Genomic DNA, 14,261 nt, shown 5'->3' with positions numbered 1-14,261 from the left:
TAAATTATCAAAGTGCAAGTTTAGGCATTATTATGACTTTTAGGATATTTCCTATCTCGAGCGATTAGATAACTTGTGATACAACGGATTCTGTGAAGTACTCGCGAATATACCTATCCGACTATAAGATTTGTTGCAAATAAAAATACATTTATTTTAATGACGTATCTTTATACAACGAATATGTATTTATTTATTGGTATCTCAGCAATAAATAAAAATTATTTCCAAATAACTACTGGCTTTAATGCAGGCAAAGGCCTGTAATTAAAATTGGCCAATTACAACGAATCTAAGGGTTTACAGACTTTCCCAAGGGAAATAATATAGTCACTGCCTGTTCTAGAGCACGCTTCGTAAAGGAGCTTTGACATGGGGAGAAGAACTAATAAGAAACTCTTAGCCTATATTTTATATCATATAACAACTAAGCCTACTTAATATAATATTATACAATTTTAGGTGGTCTGCGTAGAACCAGACGACAAGCATGCATCATTATTCTCTATAGTCTATATAATTCTTCAGAATAAACATGGGCCTAGACTAGCCTTACTAGCCCTCTAGCATTGTTTGAGAAAGACATAGCAGTGGCATCGAATGATATAACATGTATTTAAAAGGTATTATTTTACTAAATTTAATAAATTTGTTTGTTGTTTCACTGCCCGAATTGGATTGTGAGGTGAAAATTAATTTTGTGATGTAAAATAAAAACAACACTGATCAGTTGTAACAAGAGTAAATTTTGAATAATAATAAAATCAGTCTCCTCATATAATAATACCATCTAAGTATTCATATTTTTTCGTAGACCCCTTAATAATAATAATTTATTTCAGAGAAAGAAATCAGAAGGAAATCCATAATAATTGTTAGTAAGATGTCATTAATAAATTGTGATAGAATAAAATTATAATTAAACAGGCACATGAAGCGGCCTAAGTGTCTTTATAATGTGCGTATCACAATGACTAACAATGATTTGTAGACTGATGTTAAGGCTACTCCGCAACCTCTTCAACAATGACGCGGTTCTTTTGCTTTGGATGGCATGGAAGCCGTCCACCCTCTCATCCGCGAACATTGCCGAATCACTGCTAAACCGGGCCAAATTTGTATTCTGTTTTTGATTGTTTAAGTAAACTCGCTTGTCAACTAATTCTAGGTGAAATGAGAAGTGCGCAAAGGTTATATTCCAAAAAGAAGGGAAAAAACTAAAACAAAATCTTAAATAACACAATCGGAATAAATTGGCAGTAGGACACTGTGACACAACATACCATTGGGAAGAGAGGTTCAAGAGTAGACAGCAACACAATCAACCGATCTCTACTAAATATAAATATAAAGGCTTTTCAAATTGAAATGTTAACAAAAAATACCGGATGATAGTGCTTGAGGAAGGAGTGCATCCGTTCCACCTCCTCTGAAGTGAGGGTCTTGAGGATGAACAGCCGGTCGTAGCTCTGGTAGAACTTGGCGCCCGACTTGCCTGAAGAGTCGTCAGGCGTGGGTTGAGATCTGGCGACAATAACAACGTTATATATATTTAACCAAGGCACATCATCGAGACTTGATCATTTTGTTTTAGGTACGTATACAACAGTTCTTTACATTAAGAGATCCGCACACTAGGCAGCCAGGCCGCCAGAGCGAATGTAGGCGAACGTATGTAACGGCTGCAGTCAGTCTCCGATCCCTTGTTAGCAGTCACACGTATTTCATGTTTCAAAACGTTTTTAAAAAAAATATCTCTCGATAATATCGGAAATATTTATTCGGAAAATTTAAAACCGTAAGTTAACTAGGAATATATCTTCGGAAGAACACAGTGAGAGAAGATTGTCATATATTTGCTGATGAACTTGCTGCTCAATACTGCTGCCGCCGCAGCCTGGCTGGCTAGTGCGTGGGGGCCTTAATAATTTTGCTCTCGGTTTTAAATAAAAAATAAGGATAAAAAAATTGTAATTTGGAAGAATGACAGCAGATTGCATACATTTATAGAGCTTATATGGATGACAGTGTCTGGAACGTTCGCCAGGGTGGCGACTTTAGACTGTCGAGCGCTCGAATTCAAAAAAAGCCCCCCCAGTCGACGGTATACTGAAACGGGACAAAGGGTACCAAGAAATAAGAGAACTTGAGTGGAAAGATTGAGGCAAGTTGAAGAAGCCAAGTAATTTTATCAGGCAAGCCGAGGTTTGTAATATTTGCCGACCCCTGAAAGAAGGTGCGAATGTATCATGGTGCTGATGATGATTAAAGTCTATTATGGTCTATTATTTTTTATTCAAAAGATAGTTATTTGATTAATTTAATATGTCAAAAATACTTTGTTATTTGTAATAGGAATCTCTGTTTTTATAGTGTTATATTAATAATCGAAATATATCATAGCTTATTGACGTATTTGTTAAACTTTATATAAATTCAAATGCCTGGCAAGTTCTGCAGTCACTTAATGGTGAGTGATCACTCCCTGGAATAACGGAATCACAAGGGCATAAATATATACATTTGAATTAACCTAACCTATTGCGGGCAACATTGTTGCGCTGGTAGTGTTGACAGTCTGTTAAAGATGGCGGCAATAACGCATGCTGAAAATAATTCGCGACCCGCCCAGGGAGACTCACAGCCCTCGACCAAGAGTTCCTTATAGTGGCATCATTCTACAACTAATAAAACTGAAAACTCGAGCACATGCGAGTAATTGACATTAATTAGTGTTGCACTTGCGATGGTTCAACTTTGTCATGTCCTTGACCCTGTTAATTGAATCTTTACGAAATCAACGAGCCGATTTGTCCGGGTTATTAGTAGTTGGCATTGAGTATTTAACAACAGGAGACAATATGATCAATTAAGTATAGCATTAAGTCTAATATTTTAAGGAAAGAGGACAACGCACACAACAAAACAAAAATGGTCACGCAATAGAAATAAAATGAACTTACAAATCAATAATTTGTAACGAGAAAAGTGAAGTGAGGAGCGGGTGTTGGAGAGGAGGCGCTAGTGTAGCGATGTGAAGTAGGCATGGTATAATAATAATAATATTGACACACTTACACAAATTATCTTGCCCCAAACTAGACATAGCCTGTACTATGGGTACAAGACAATGAATATATTTAATACAATATACTTACTTAAAAATACATATAAACATCCATGACTCGGAAACAAACATCCATACTCATAATAAAAATGATTGCACCTACCGGGATTCGAACCCGGGACCTCTAGCTTAGTAGTCAGGGTCACTAACCATTTGGCTAGATGGGTCGTCTGTGTGAGGCGAGTAGAGGAGACGAGATGGAGTAGGGTATATTAATGTCTTGCTCGGGATTAAATTAATTACTCCGCATTTAAGTGTTGTTAAAGAATTAACAGAGTTAATAGTTATAATTGTAAAATTTGTGATTAAAAGTGATTTGTGGAAAAACAGCAGCGAAAATGGTCTCATAAATTTGTAAAATGGTTTTTATAGCAATAGCGCGGCATACAGCCTATATCTTTGTGTTACATTTTTATAATAAATAAAATATTTTTCTCAAATTATTATATCGCGACTTATTGTTAATCGAAATATTTTCATAATTACTTACATACATTTTTATGAAAACATGTTTGAGTAGAAGGTACGCATTATCTTAAATATGGCCGCATAAATCCTTGTAAATGTTAAAAATATGTATATGGCTGTATTAACCGAATGAATTAATAATGTTTAGTCAACATACATATTATATTACAAGCATAAGACAATCGGGACAACACAAAACCAAAATAGTTCAATTATAACAAAGAATATATAATATATACAAGTACAGAAGTCTCACTCTGCAAAATCAATTAAAAAAAAATAGGGATTCTTGTGGCCTTGTGTGTGACAATAAGGTGTAATTCAGATGGGAAAGCGCTATTAACCTACAATTTTATTTACCTAGAAATTGCCTCTCTTTCTATCGCGTGACTCTTATCTATTCCGACGACAATAGCGTTGTCTTCTTCACCCAAAACTGTACCTACCTAGTATAAGGTCATCTTTTAAAAATTGCTTCGTTTTTTTTATAATATAAATAGGTATGTAATCGTAATTTCAAAACAATATTCTTTCGTTTTTACGTCGCGTTGGAAGACCACAAAATGGTAATACCTACTTAGCATAGGAAATAAATAGCTACCCAGCTGAATGAATGGAAATTTTACTATAATAATAATCACTATAAATTAGATTGTTGCAGGGTCTTTAGGAAAATTTTAATATGGATTGCAATGACCCTTAACATGCTTTGCTGTTTTTATGTTTCTCAATTTTTATAAGATCGGTCGGACCGATGAAGTATGTGAACAAAGTTCGCGCGTGCGTCACTGCTCGCTCTTGAGTCCTTACTGGCTGGCAAGTGGCAGGGGTGGGACAGACGCCTTATAGTGACGTTTTCAGAAGACTGTAGGGCTCTACAGATGGCTATCTGTTAGTTGGCTCGAAAATGAAAGCTTTGTCACTCACTTTGAAACCTTTCAACTTTTCTTTATTTGTGTCACTGTCCACTGGTCATAAAATGGCGGCTACTTCTAGCGTTTGCGCATGTATGTAGCTCTCGTTTTCCATTTTGCCTATTTACACTACTAAATCTATCCTTTATGTTCTATGTTGTGACAAAATTAAATAACTAACTCTACGCGCAATTTCAACATGGTAAAAAATTGCAATATCTACATTAAAAAGTAGAGTTAGTTATTTATTTGCGTCACAACAAATTGAATTTTATAATTTCGAGCTTATATATAGTTATTTTCGGGGCCAATATTCAGATGGCGCTAGTTTTCAAATAGACAGCTCATAATGCGTAGAGAGGGCTCTCTTTTCCCTATATATTATTATACTCTTTGCTGGCTGGTCTACTGATTAGTGTTTAGGGACCGCCGCGCGTACTTACGATTTCGATACCTACACGAAGAGTGAGACCAGCCTGGTTATCTATAGTAAAATGCACGAGTGCGTAATACTTTGGATAGTTAGCGTAAAGGCAATATAATAAAGTGAACGAAACAGGCATGTGTGATGAAAATTAATACATATTTATACAGGGTGAGGGCGCTACCGTCCCACGGGGTCACAGACGGTGGCAGGGACGGGGTAATAAGATGTCAGCGGGTAGCGGGGAAGGGCAAATCATGAGACTGCTGTAACTTTACTCGAGGACGTGATATTAAAAACGTATGGACACCAGGCAACAGGCGCGCGGATTAGACGGTAATTATTGCAGACCGAATTAGGAGATGGGTAGACGGACCTGTCGGCGCTTGCGTTAACTAATCTATCTTTAGTGTCTCACCAGTCATAATAAATAAAAATAAATTATTTCTTAACTCCTTTGCATTTTGATTATAATAAAGCTAGAATGTTTCATATTATTATATGTTTTTCACTTGAAATAAGAATAGAGATAATTACTTTATGCTAAATATACTTTTAAAGATAAGTATTCATTAAAGCGATTTATTCACTTTTTTAAATAAATCGAAAAAAATATTTCGATTAGAATGAATTACTGGATGAACAGCATTCAAATCAGTGCCGCAAGATTCTTTATCGATACCAACAGACAGACCAACCACAGAGACATTCAATAAGAAGCAATCTATAAACGAAATTAATTGATGTTTGATCAAAACCTGTACATTTTGTCGCCCCATTTTGTTACAGATATCAATTTTACTTATAATACTTTTTTTATGATGTGTAGTTAAAGTGCTATGAACGTCTTAAATTATTTAAGTGAAATATTGATAGACTAAATATTTGCTGCGTGTTCACTGCGATGTGTGATGGGTACAACAACCGGAAACACAAAATGGCAACCCCAAAAAAACACTCTCAACTCAGTTTGAGGCAACACAAAGCCTGTTTAAGATGCGACGCCACAATCGTGAAGTATGGTATGAAATGCCGTGTAAGTAAGGCACACTACATACTGTTATTGAAAAAGAAAACCATTACAACTGTTCATACTTCGCTGACCTCAGCCGTTTCATGGTAAGGCCGTGTTTCATGAACTCTGTAGCGTCTCGGATCAGTCCGTCCTGCTGTGAGTTCATCTCCACACCAGGTGGAACGGTAGCAGACCTCCGTAGTTTACTTATAAACCTCTTGACCGCTCGGGAACGAAGATAGTTATCTGGACTTCTAAACCTATGGGAGATGAGGAGATAGGAGCCGGGATTTTGAGATAAAAATTAAGGATAAAACAAATATATATAAATACACAAAATAGAAAACCTGATCGAAATAATTAGAATTTAGATTTATAATAATTATCTATTATTCATTTACCTAGTCAATGATTCCTTATAGTCAATGTCATCAATTCCAAACCTCTCCCTCAGGTTTCTGAAGACTAGTGGACAGTACTCCTTCACCTTGAAATGTGATGGCATATTCTCTCTGTAAAAATATTCTCAGTTTAATTTAGCATATTTTCATAGAACATGAGAGATGAATGACAAAAAACATCTCGGTAATTAAATATATCAATATCAAACAACTAACTTTAATTACTTTCCCGAACAGATATGAATTTTTAAGCCAATAACTTATCAAAACACTAGACAGCAGTTAATCTACTTAATCATATGTATGCAATCTTTAAAACTACGCAACGGATTTTGATGCGGTTTTTTTAATAGATAGAGTGATTGAATAGGAAGGTTTATATGTATAATAACATCCATTAAATAGTGGAGAAATACTGTTATTTTTGAGGTTTCTAATGTGATGTCGTAAATAGTTACAATTTTTCCGCTTACATTGCAAACGCAGGCTGAACCCTACTACAAGATTTATCAAAATAATGTACTAAGTATTGTACACATTGAAAAGATCAAAAAAAACTCCGCTATGGTATATGTCTATCTCTTATGGATATCCCACAATAACATTTTTTTCTCATTTACTTTTTACGACAAATAATGGCTAATTTTCGAAGCGATTTTAACCAATCCAGTATTAATCCTTATCTAATTAAATACCTTAAATACATTGTTGATTGAATATAGATCTATATGGCCCTTTACAGCATATGATTTAAATGAATATTTTCGAAGATATTACAGATTTAAAAATTACGGGACGTAGCGACCATCGAATTTACACTTCCAATTTGAACGTTTACAGTTTCCGGTAAAGACATCTATTGCAATGACCATTAATAAATCGCAGGGTCACACCTTCAACGTTGCAGGCTTAGAATTTGAGCGTTGACTGTTTTTCATGTGGGCAACTGTATGTCGCTCTTTCAAGAGTGAGAGACCTCTCTGTGATCGTTGTATATAAAGACATTCTGTAATATATTAATTCCGGCGGTCGTGGGTTCGAGTCCCGCATCGTTCATAAAATTTTGTTTTTCAAATTTTATTTTATTTTTTTATTTCTGTATTAATCCTAGAAGTGAGGGTTATCACTTTCAAAACATAACATATTGTTTAGATTTACAAGAGCGACATCTCAAGTCAATTTCTTAATATGCAAATATTGGGGTTGAGCAGGTTATCAACTGTAAAGTAGATCTTGAAGATGAAGCCACAACCTGACAGTTGAAGAAGCGAGTTGAAAGCAAGCAAGATTGTATAACGATACCTTACTTGAGCGGTTGGCTCAGTTGGTTAGAGCACCGGCACGGAACGCCGGAGGTCGTAGGTTCTAGTCCCGCATTGTTCAAAAAATTTTGTTTTTCAAATTTTATTTGTGTATGAGATATATATTTTATACCCGTGCGAAGCCGGAGCGAGCCGCTAGTATACTTATAATAATCTCACTTGTTAAATAAATGGTTGTCCACTTTGAGTTTGGAATATGCCCTGAAGTCATCCGGCAACAGCATAACCGGTATTGTGACATGGCTTAATTCATTTATCTGAAACACGAAAAAGATACCCACTATAATACCATAAATAGTGTGAACCTGTAATTGGCAGTCGGCCATCGCATAATATTTTTGTTATTAGTTTAATTTTTGTGTGCTGTTGGTTCAATAATAAAAAAAAAAAAAAAAAAAAAAAAAAAAAAAAAAAAAAAAAAAAAATTATTACTATGATACCAGGAATGCTTGTTTCACAGTACAATATTCTCACATCTTTTACTGATGGCCAACCTATTCCAGATATCATGGACCCAGAGTGACTCCTTTGAATGCACAACCTTCTAACATTCTTTACCAATGGCCAAGTCAAACCAAAATGTTCTTGTATTGAATACCAGTAGCAATATTATATATTGACCATAAGTAATCTTTGAGCAGCAAGATCAATTGGCGCTGCATAGAGACATCACTTCCATATGTGTCTTCTACCTTTACCATAGGTAATGTTCCAAAGAATTGTTTGACCAGATTCCTGTCGCCAAATTCACCCCCTGGCATGACACACTACAAATTACGATCCATTCTCACTGTCTGGATGTGTGGCATTCCGCGCGGTTTTCAAGTAACTTTCTCCCACGTACGTACAAGCTTACACTATTATTGATTCCATTGGGAATATTTTCCAAAGAATATCATATATATAAATATCTTTCAATTCATCATCATTTTTTTTAGATTTTGTTTTCCATATGGCTGCAGACAAAATAATCCAAGGTGGTAAGATCCGGTAACCTTGCTGACAACGACATAGGACCATATCACATATATCTGTATAAAATTTTCATAAGTAAAACATCGCCCTTTGTATGATGAATGAAAAAATAAATGGTGAGTAAAACAGTATTTTGTTTTTAACAACATTTAAAATTTCTACACAGGTATTAGAAAGTCATGAATAAATAAATGAAAATTATTTATTGTACTAAACATATAAAATAAAGTTACAATATTGCCATACAATAAGGTGTATTTTTATTTACCTAGAAATTGTCTCTCTTTGTACCGCATACCTATTCTAACTACAATAGGGTTGTTTTCTTTGCCCAAAACTGTATAAGATCATCTTTTAAAACTTACTTAGTTCAAATGAAAATCAAAGAAAATACTATAAATAACCAAGACGCTGCCACAAGCAATAGCAAGAGAACATGACAAAAAGAGTCACAACTAAATAGCAAAAAAATAATGCTTATCAACATAATATTATTCAATACTCACTAAATAGGTTTGTTCTGTTACAAATAAAACTACATTTATTTTTATGATATATCATTAACTTAGTAATTTACTGAGCAATAAATAAAAAAGAACTCTATTATATTACAACCTCTGCTTATTAATAAACACTAAAGTGTAAAGTAACAAAGGTAAGATAACGACAAACTTGGAGTGACTTAACACTGCATTTATAAACAAGACAGCCTTTGACTTTAATGCAGCCTGTTAATCTATGGATTCATTCTCTGTTTCTAGAGATTCTGCAATTCTTGTCAGTGTGTCCCTCAACCAAGACCATGTCTTCTAGAACTGACCATATTTGTAGTCAAAAAGATTCAGATGATGGCAAGTATTGAGCTATCTATCTATATATCTGTCATAAACATACATATAAGGTTAAGTAATTTTATTGTAATTTGTGTGACAACAGATAGGCTTAGGCAATTTGGGCCTCATTAACCTATATCAGTAACAAAACAGACATAATAGGCTTACTATTTGACCTGTGATAAATTAACATCACTAGCTTAGGAATTAAGTCCTATTAGGCTTACAATTACTGTAACAAACAGTATATAAGTTATAGACCCAGCAATAGGGTCCAAAATTTTCTTATTTAAGTACTATGATTTGTTAAAAACACCCCTAAATTGTGAATAATTTGTAGGGTACTTTAGACAAATCCAAATCTTAATTATAAAAATATAAATTATGAAATTTAATGAAAGTTGTATTATTTTTTATGAATTTTACTGATCAATTATGTACAATACTTTAATATGTAAAGTACTTAATATCAGGAGATATCATCACTACACACATACTTCTACATTTTAGTCATTTGTAAACTAGGTTAAGAAAACAATTAAGTATATAAATTTATTAAATATAGGTATTTAGGCTGGTTTCAATTATTAAAACATAATATGTTATGTTCATAATGTAATATGCACATTATATACATAATTCAAAAATAATAATTCTATCAAATGTAAAAATCTCACAAAACGTAATAATATAAGACTGGCCAAATGTTTTTTAAGGCAGTAAACAATCTTTGAGTCGCAATCAAGTACAAGGCTACGAGTAAACAATAGTATATTTACATGTTGAAACTTGGCACTCAATCTAGCCCTTGCTTATAAATGATTAAAATTAAACATTGCGACAAATTGATAAAGTGCCAGGTATAATCAAATCAATTTATTTTGCATCTAATAACATAAATCATTTTCCGACAGAAAACATTGTAATTATTATGAATTAGGAAGACTATTATTGAAAAGGAATGCGAAAATAAATATTATGGAATACGTTACCGTGTGATTAACACCCCACATGAAAACAGATAGTAATGGTTCATTAGCACGGAATAATTTCACTTTTTGGTGTTTGACTCGAATGTGTTTCTTTTTCAACTTGCTGAGCCCGGTGGTAGGAACGGACATTTTGGATTTGTTTAAACGAGTCGTATCACAGACACTTTACAAAGTAGTACAGCGATTTGAAACAATTAAACCATCTTATGATTACAATAACTGATTAAATCACGATAATTTAAGCAAAATAATGTACAATACAAAATCTCAATATCCAGTAGCTAGAAGAAACGGTGTTTGACTTTTGATTTTTTGGTTTCGTTTCCTTGACAGTTCCGTATTTCTTTGACTGTTGACACTTTTAGCAAATGTTATATTTTCTTTGTAATTAACTTAGAGCATTAGCAACAGAATATTGATACTATAGAAGTCTTAGAATATTAATGTCGCCTATAGAAGCATAGCATGACGTGGTGGTTAACCGATCCCGTCGCCAGGCTGTCCTCGTAGAATTCACTATCCCATATGAAGACTACCTCATCAAAGCTAAGAAGGACAATCAACAAGCACTTTTACTTGGCTAACGAGATGACCGACGAGACGTTGACTCGACCATCATAGCATTGACAATTATCATAACATGCTTTTCATTATTATGTTTAATTCATTAACATCCCCATCACCTGTTGAGTATGTGACCTTACGGCGCGTACACATAGAACATCCGTTTTACAGGTCCGTTTAAACGTATATGTTATTAGCGTATGTAGTTGTATGAGCGAGTTCATACAGAATACAGTATTCCGGATCCAGTAAAAAATACTGATCCGACAAAATAAGCAGCAATCCGTTTTACAGGTCCGTTTAAACGTATATGTTATTAGCGTATGTAGTTGTATGAGCCAGTTCACACAGTATTCCGGATCCAGTAATACTATACTAATCCGTTTTATCGGATTGAAACCGCACGAGGCTTTGCACGGGGGTGCGCGGGGTGCGATGTGCTACACACAGCCGCCATTTGCCGGTTTCATTCCTAGAGTAGTGCACGTGTCCAGTGCTATCATAATCATGGCAAGCAAGGCGTTTGAAAAATATGTTGAGCAAGAAGTTTTGATAAATTGTGTTGAAAGTAGACCAGTTCTTTGGGACAAAACACTGGAGATTTATAAAGATAAAATTGCAAAAACCGCAGCTTGGCGCGAAATATGCGGTATTCTAAAGGAGGATTTTGAAGCTATGGAACAAAAAGAAAGACAAGAATTTGGTAAGTATTTATTTTATATTGTAATGGAGACATTGTTTTTTATTTTAAATAGCTTCATTCTGCCAAGAAACTGACCCAGATTCGGACACGAAATAGTTTTCGAATTCCGTTCGAACTGAATTTGCAGTTCGACCACCTCGTAGCGTTTCATCATCAGGTAGGCTATTGAAATGAAATGCTTCAGATTCGGATGTGTTGCCATCCTTTAAGCCCTCTTTTTCCCTTATAAAGTTGTGTAGAACGGTACATGCCTTAACTATCCATATAGCTGTTCTTTTGTTGACGTCTAGAGGCCCGTGGAATACTCTCCACTTATTAGCAAGAATACCAAATGCACATTCAACGTATCGTCTAGCTCTGGTCAAACGATAGTTATATATTCGCTTATTTACGTCTAAATGCGTCCCGCTAAATGGCCTCATTAAATTTTCGTGTAAACCGAAACCTTCATCGCCGATTATGACGTAGGGAACTCTCGTTTCTGAGCCTGTTATTAATGGGCAAGGTTCTGGTATTTGTAAACTGCCATCTAGCATCATTTTCCAAAATGTCGACTCCTTGAATATTGATGAATCGCATTCTTTTCCATACGACCCAATACTAACATATAGAAAACGATAGTCAGAGTCTACGATCGCTAATAATATGATGGAAAAAAAGTCTTTGTAATTTAGGTACATTGAGCCACTTTTTGCTGGTTTTCGAAGTCTGATGTGTTTACCGTCCACTGCTCCTAAACAGTGGGGAAAATTTGCTTTTGTGTCGAATCCATTTGATATATGCTCCCATTCACTCACTGTTGTAGGAAGTCGCATAAACTCGTCATTCAAGTTGTTCCATATGCATCGTGTAACTTCCTTAATAATGTTGCTTATAGTTGACACACCGACACGAAAGACGTAATGAAGTTCTTGAAATGTACACCCAGACGCTGCATACCTAAAAAAAATAAATTAATCAATCAATCAAATTAAACTGAACTGAACTAAATTATAAAATTACCTAATTAAAATAAATTGATTTAAACATTAGTAATACTTTTTTGCTTCCCATTATTTACTGACCGATTAGTTCTTGCACTGTCAATTTGACTTATCCACTGACCAATATGGTAATTAATTACTGACAAGTCTATTCTACCTTCTTATTCGCCTTTCACTTACTAAGCTATTGACAACCATCTTATATTATTATTTACTTGCTTCAGGAAAATATGTTATAAAAAAATGGAATTCGACTAGAGATGCCTGGATACGAACATTGAGTGAGAAAAAGAAATTGAAGAAATCTGGAGCTGCTGCCTCAAATACCAAGCCTTACAAATATCACAATCAAATGTTATTTTTGAAAAAAGTTGTCACCCCAGGTGATACACACGAGAACGTCCCTGCTAATGACAACATCACGGAAACAGTAGAAAGTAATAAAGACAACGAAGATGAACCTGATCAGATTACGGAACAAAGTGGTAGTGACAGACAAAAGGAAAGACAAAATTTAGCCCCGCCGCAACGCAAGGCAATCAAAAGAAATGTGAATGAAGTAGACGCCAAAATGATTGAATACATGAATGATCAGTTAAAAAAAAGTAAAAATGAGTTTGAAGATCCCAATTTATCGTTCTTCAAAGGTATTTTGCCGCAACTGGCTTCACTTAATGGCGATCAAATTTTAGAATTTCAGTCTGGAGTGATAAACCTTTTACAAAATATTAAAAGTAGAAGATATGGTCAGTCAAACTACGAGTGGCCTCCATATTCACAAAGTTCTAGCACTCCTCACTACCACACCCAAGGTTATTTTAGTAGGCCACATCATCTTGACTCTACACCATCAGTAGAAGGTTCGCCATCAGTAGAATCTACATTCAGCCAGGAGTCAGACTTGCCAGATCTGTCTATGTTTTGAAATAAATCTTCATTTTTGTAAACCTTTTTGTCATTTTAAATTTTAATTGATAATAACAAAAATTAAAGTTCTTACCTTAAAAATATCGCTAGTTTTACTTCAGGGCACAAGCTTTTCCTCCAGTTTGTGTCTTTCTTTTTTAAATCCTTTTCTAATCGTTTAAGAAGGTCATCAAAAGTAGACGTCGTCATTCGGAAATAAGTAAAAAATTTAGATTCGTCTTCTTTCAGCTGACGCACAACAGCACCACGACAAAATCTTTGCCTTAATAGTGGATGTATCCAATAACGCCGGGGCTTCCTCCGCCGCAGACGACGATAGTACCAATACAACACGACAACGTCCATTCTCGTAGAAAGTAGGCGATACACTGAAGAACGAAAGTCCAGTAGCGTCGGATCTGTTAAAATCGGTCCTGTAAATGCTGTGTGAATATTACCTCCAGTAGCGTCGGATCTGTTAAAATCGGTCCTGTAAATGCTGTGTGAATATTACCTCCAGTAACGACGGATCAGTTAAAAAGGATCCTGTAAAACGGATGTTCTATGTGTACGCGCCCTTATGTCATACGATTTAATTCTGTGAGGGGTGATTTTAATCATAATACTAATGTGA

The 14,261-nt window shown here is 34.9% G+C and overlaps 3 protein-coding genes across 18 annotated transcripts in view; 1 reads left to right on the top strand and 2 right to left on the bottom strand.

The window, feature by feature from the left end:
• LOC126968808 (phosphatidylinositol 5-phosphate 4-kinase type-2 alpha) overlaps positions 1-10,780 on the bottom strand; it is a 36,458-nt gene extending 25,678 nt beyond the window's left edge. For 13 of the 16 annotated variants that reach the window (XM_050813924.1, XM_050813926.1, XM_050813940.1 and 10 more), the window contains exons 1-5: positions 10,472-10,780; positions 7,831-7,928; positions 6,350-6,460; positions 6,029-6,208; positions 1,386-1,524 (exon numbers count right to left, since the gene is read on the bottom strand). In XM_050813924.1, coding sequence (XP_050669881.1) covers positions 1,386-1,524; positions 6,029-6,208; positions 6,350-6,460; positions 7,831-7,928; positions 10,472-10,600 — 657 coding nt within the window. In that variant the 5' untranslated portion in view covers positions 10,601-10,780. The remainder of the gene's footprint in view (positions 1-1,385; positions 1,525-6,028; positions 6,209-6,349; positions 6,461-7,830; positions 7,929-10,471) is intronic. The other 3 variants (XM_050813927.1, XM_050813928.1, XM_050813925.1) reach the window with 2 other exon arrangements.
• Positions 10,781-11,176: 396 nt separating this feature from the next.
• Positions 11,177-13,731, top strand: LOC126968822 (uncharacterized). The gene is made up of 2 exons (XM_050813966.1): positions 11,177-11,738; positions 12,946-13,731. Exons 1-2 carry the CDS (start codon positions 11,369-11,371, stop codon positions 13,644-13,646), a joined length of 1,071 nt encoding a protein of 356 aa, XP_050669923.1. The 5' UTR covers positions 11,177-11,368; the 3' UTR covers positions 13,647-13,731.
• LOC126968815 (uncharacterized) lies at positions 11,733-14,205 on the bottom strand. The gene is made up of 2 exons (XM_050813957.1): positions 13,722-14,205; positions 11,733-12,677 (listed from the first exon to the last, which is right to left on the bottom strand). Exons 1-2 carry the CDS (start codon positions 13,991-13,993, stop codon positions 11,783-11,785), a joined length of 1,167 nt encoding a protein of 388 aa, XP_050669914.1. The 5' UTR covers positions 13,994-14,205; the 3' UTR covers positions 11,733-11,782.
• Positions 14,206-14,261: the final 56 nt, after the last annotated feature.

This window comes from Leptidea sinapis, chromosome 16, assembly GCF_905404315.1.
Source record: "Leptidea sinapis chromosome 16, ilLepSina1.1, whole genome shotgun sequence".
Classification (NCBI taxonomy): Eukaryota; Metazoa; Arthropoda; class Insecta; order Lepidoptera; family Pieridae; genus Leptidea; species Leptidea sinapis.
This window is presented reverse-complemented; position numbering and strand designations above follow the sequence as displayed.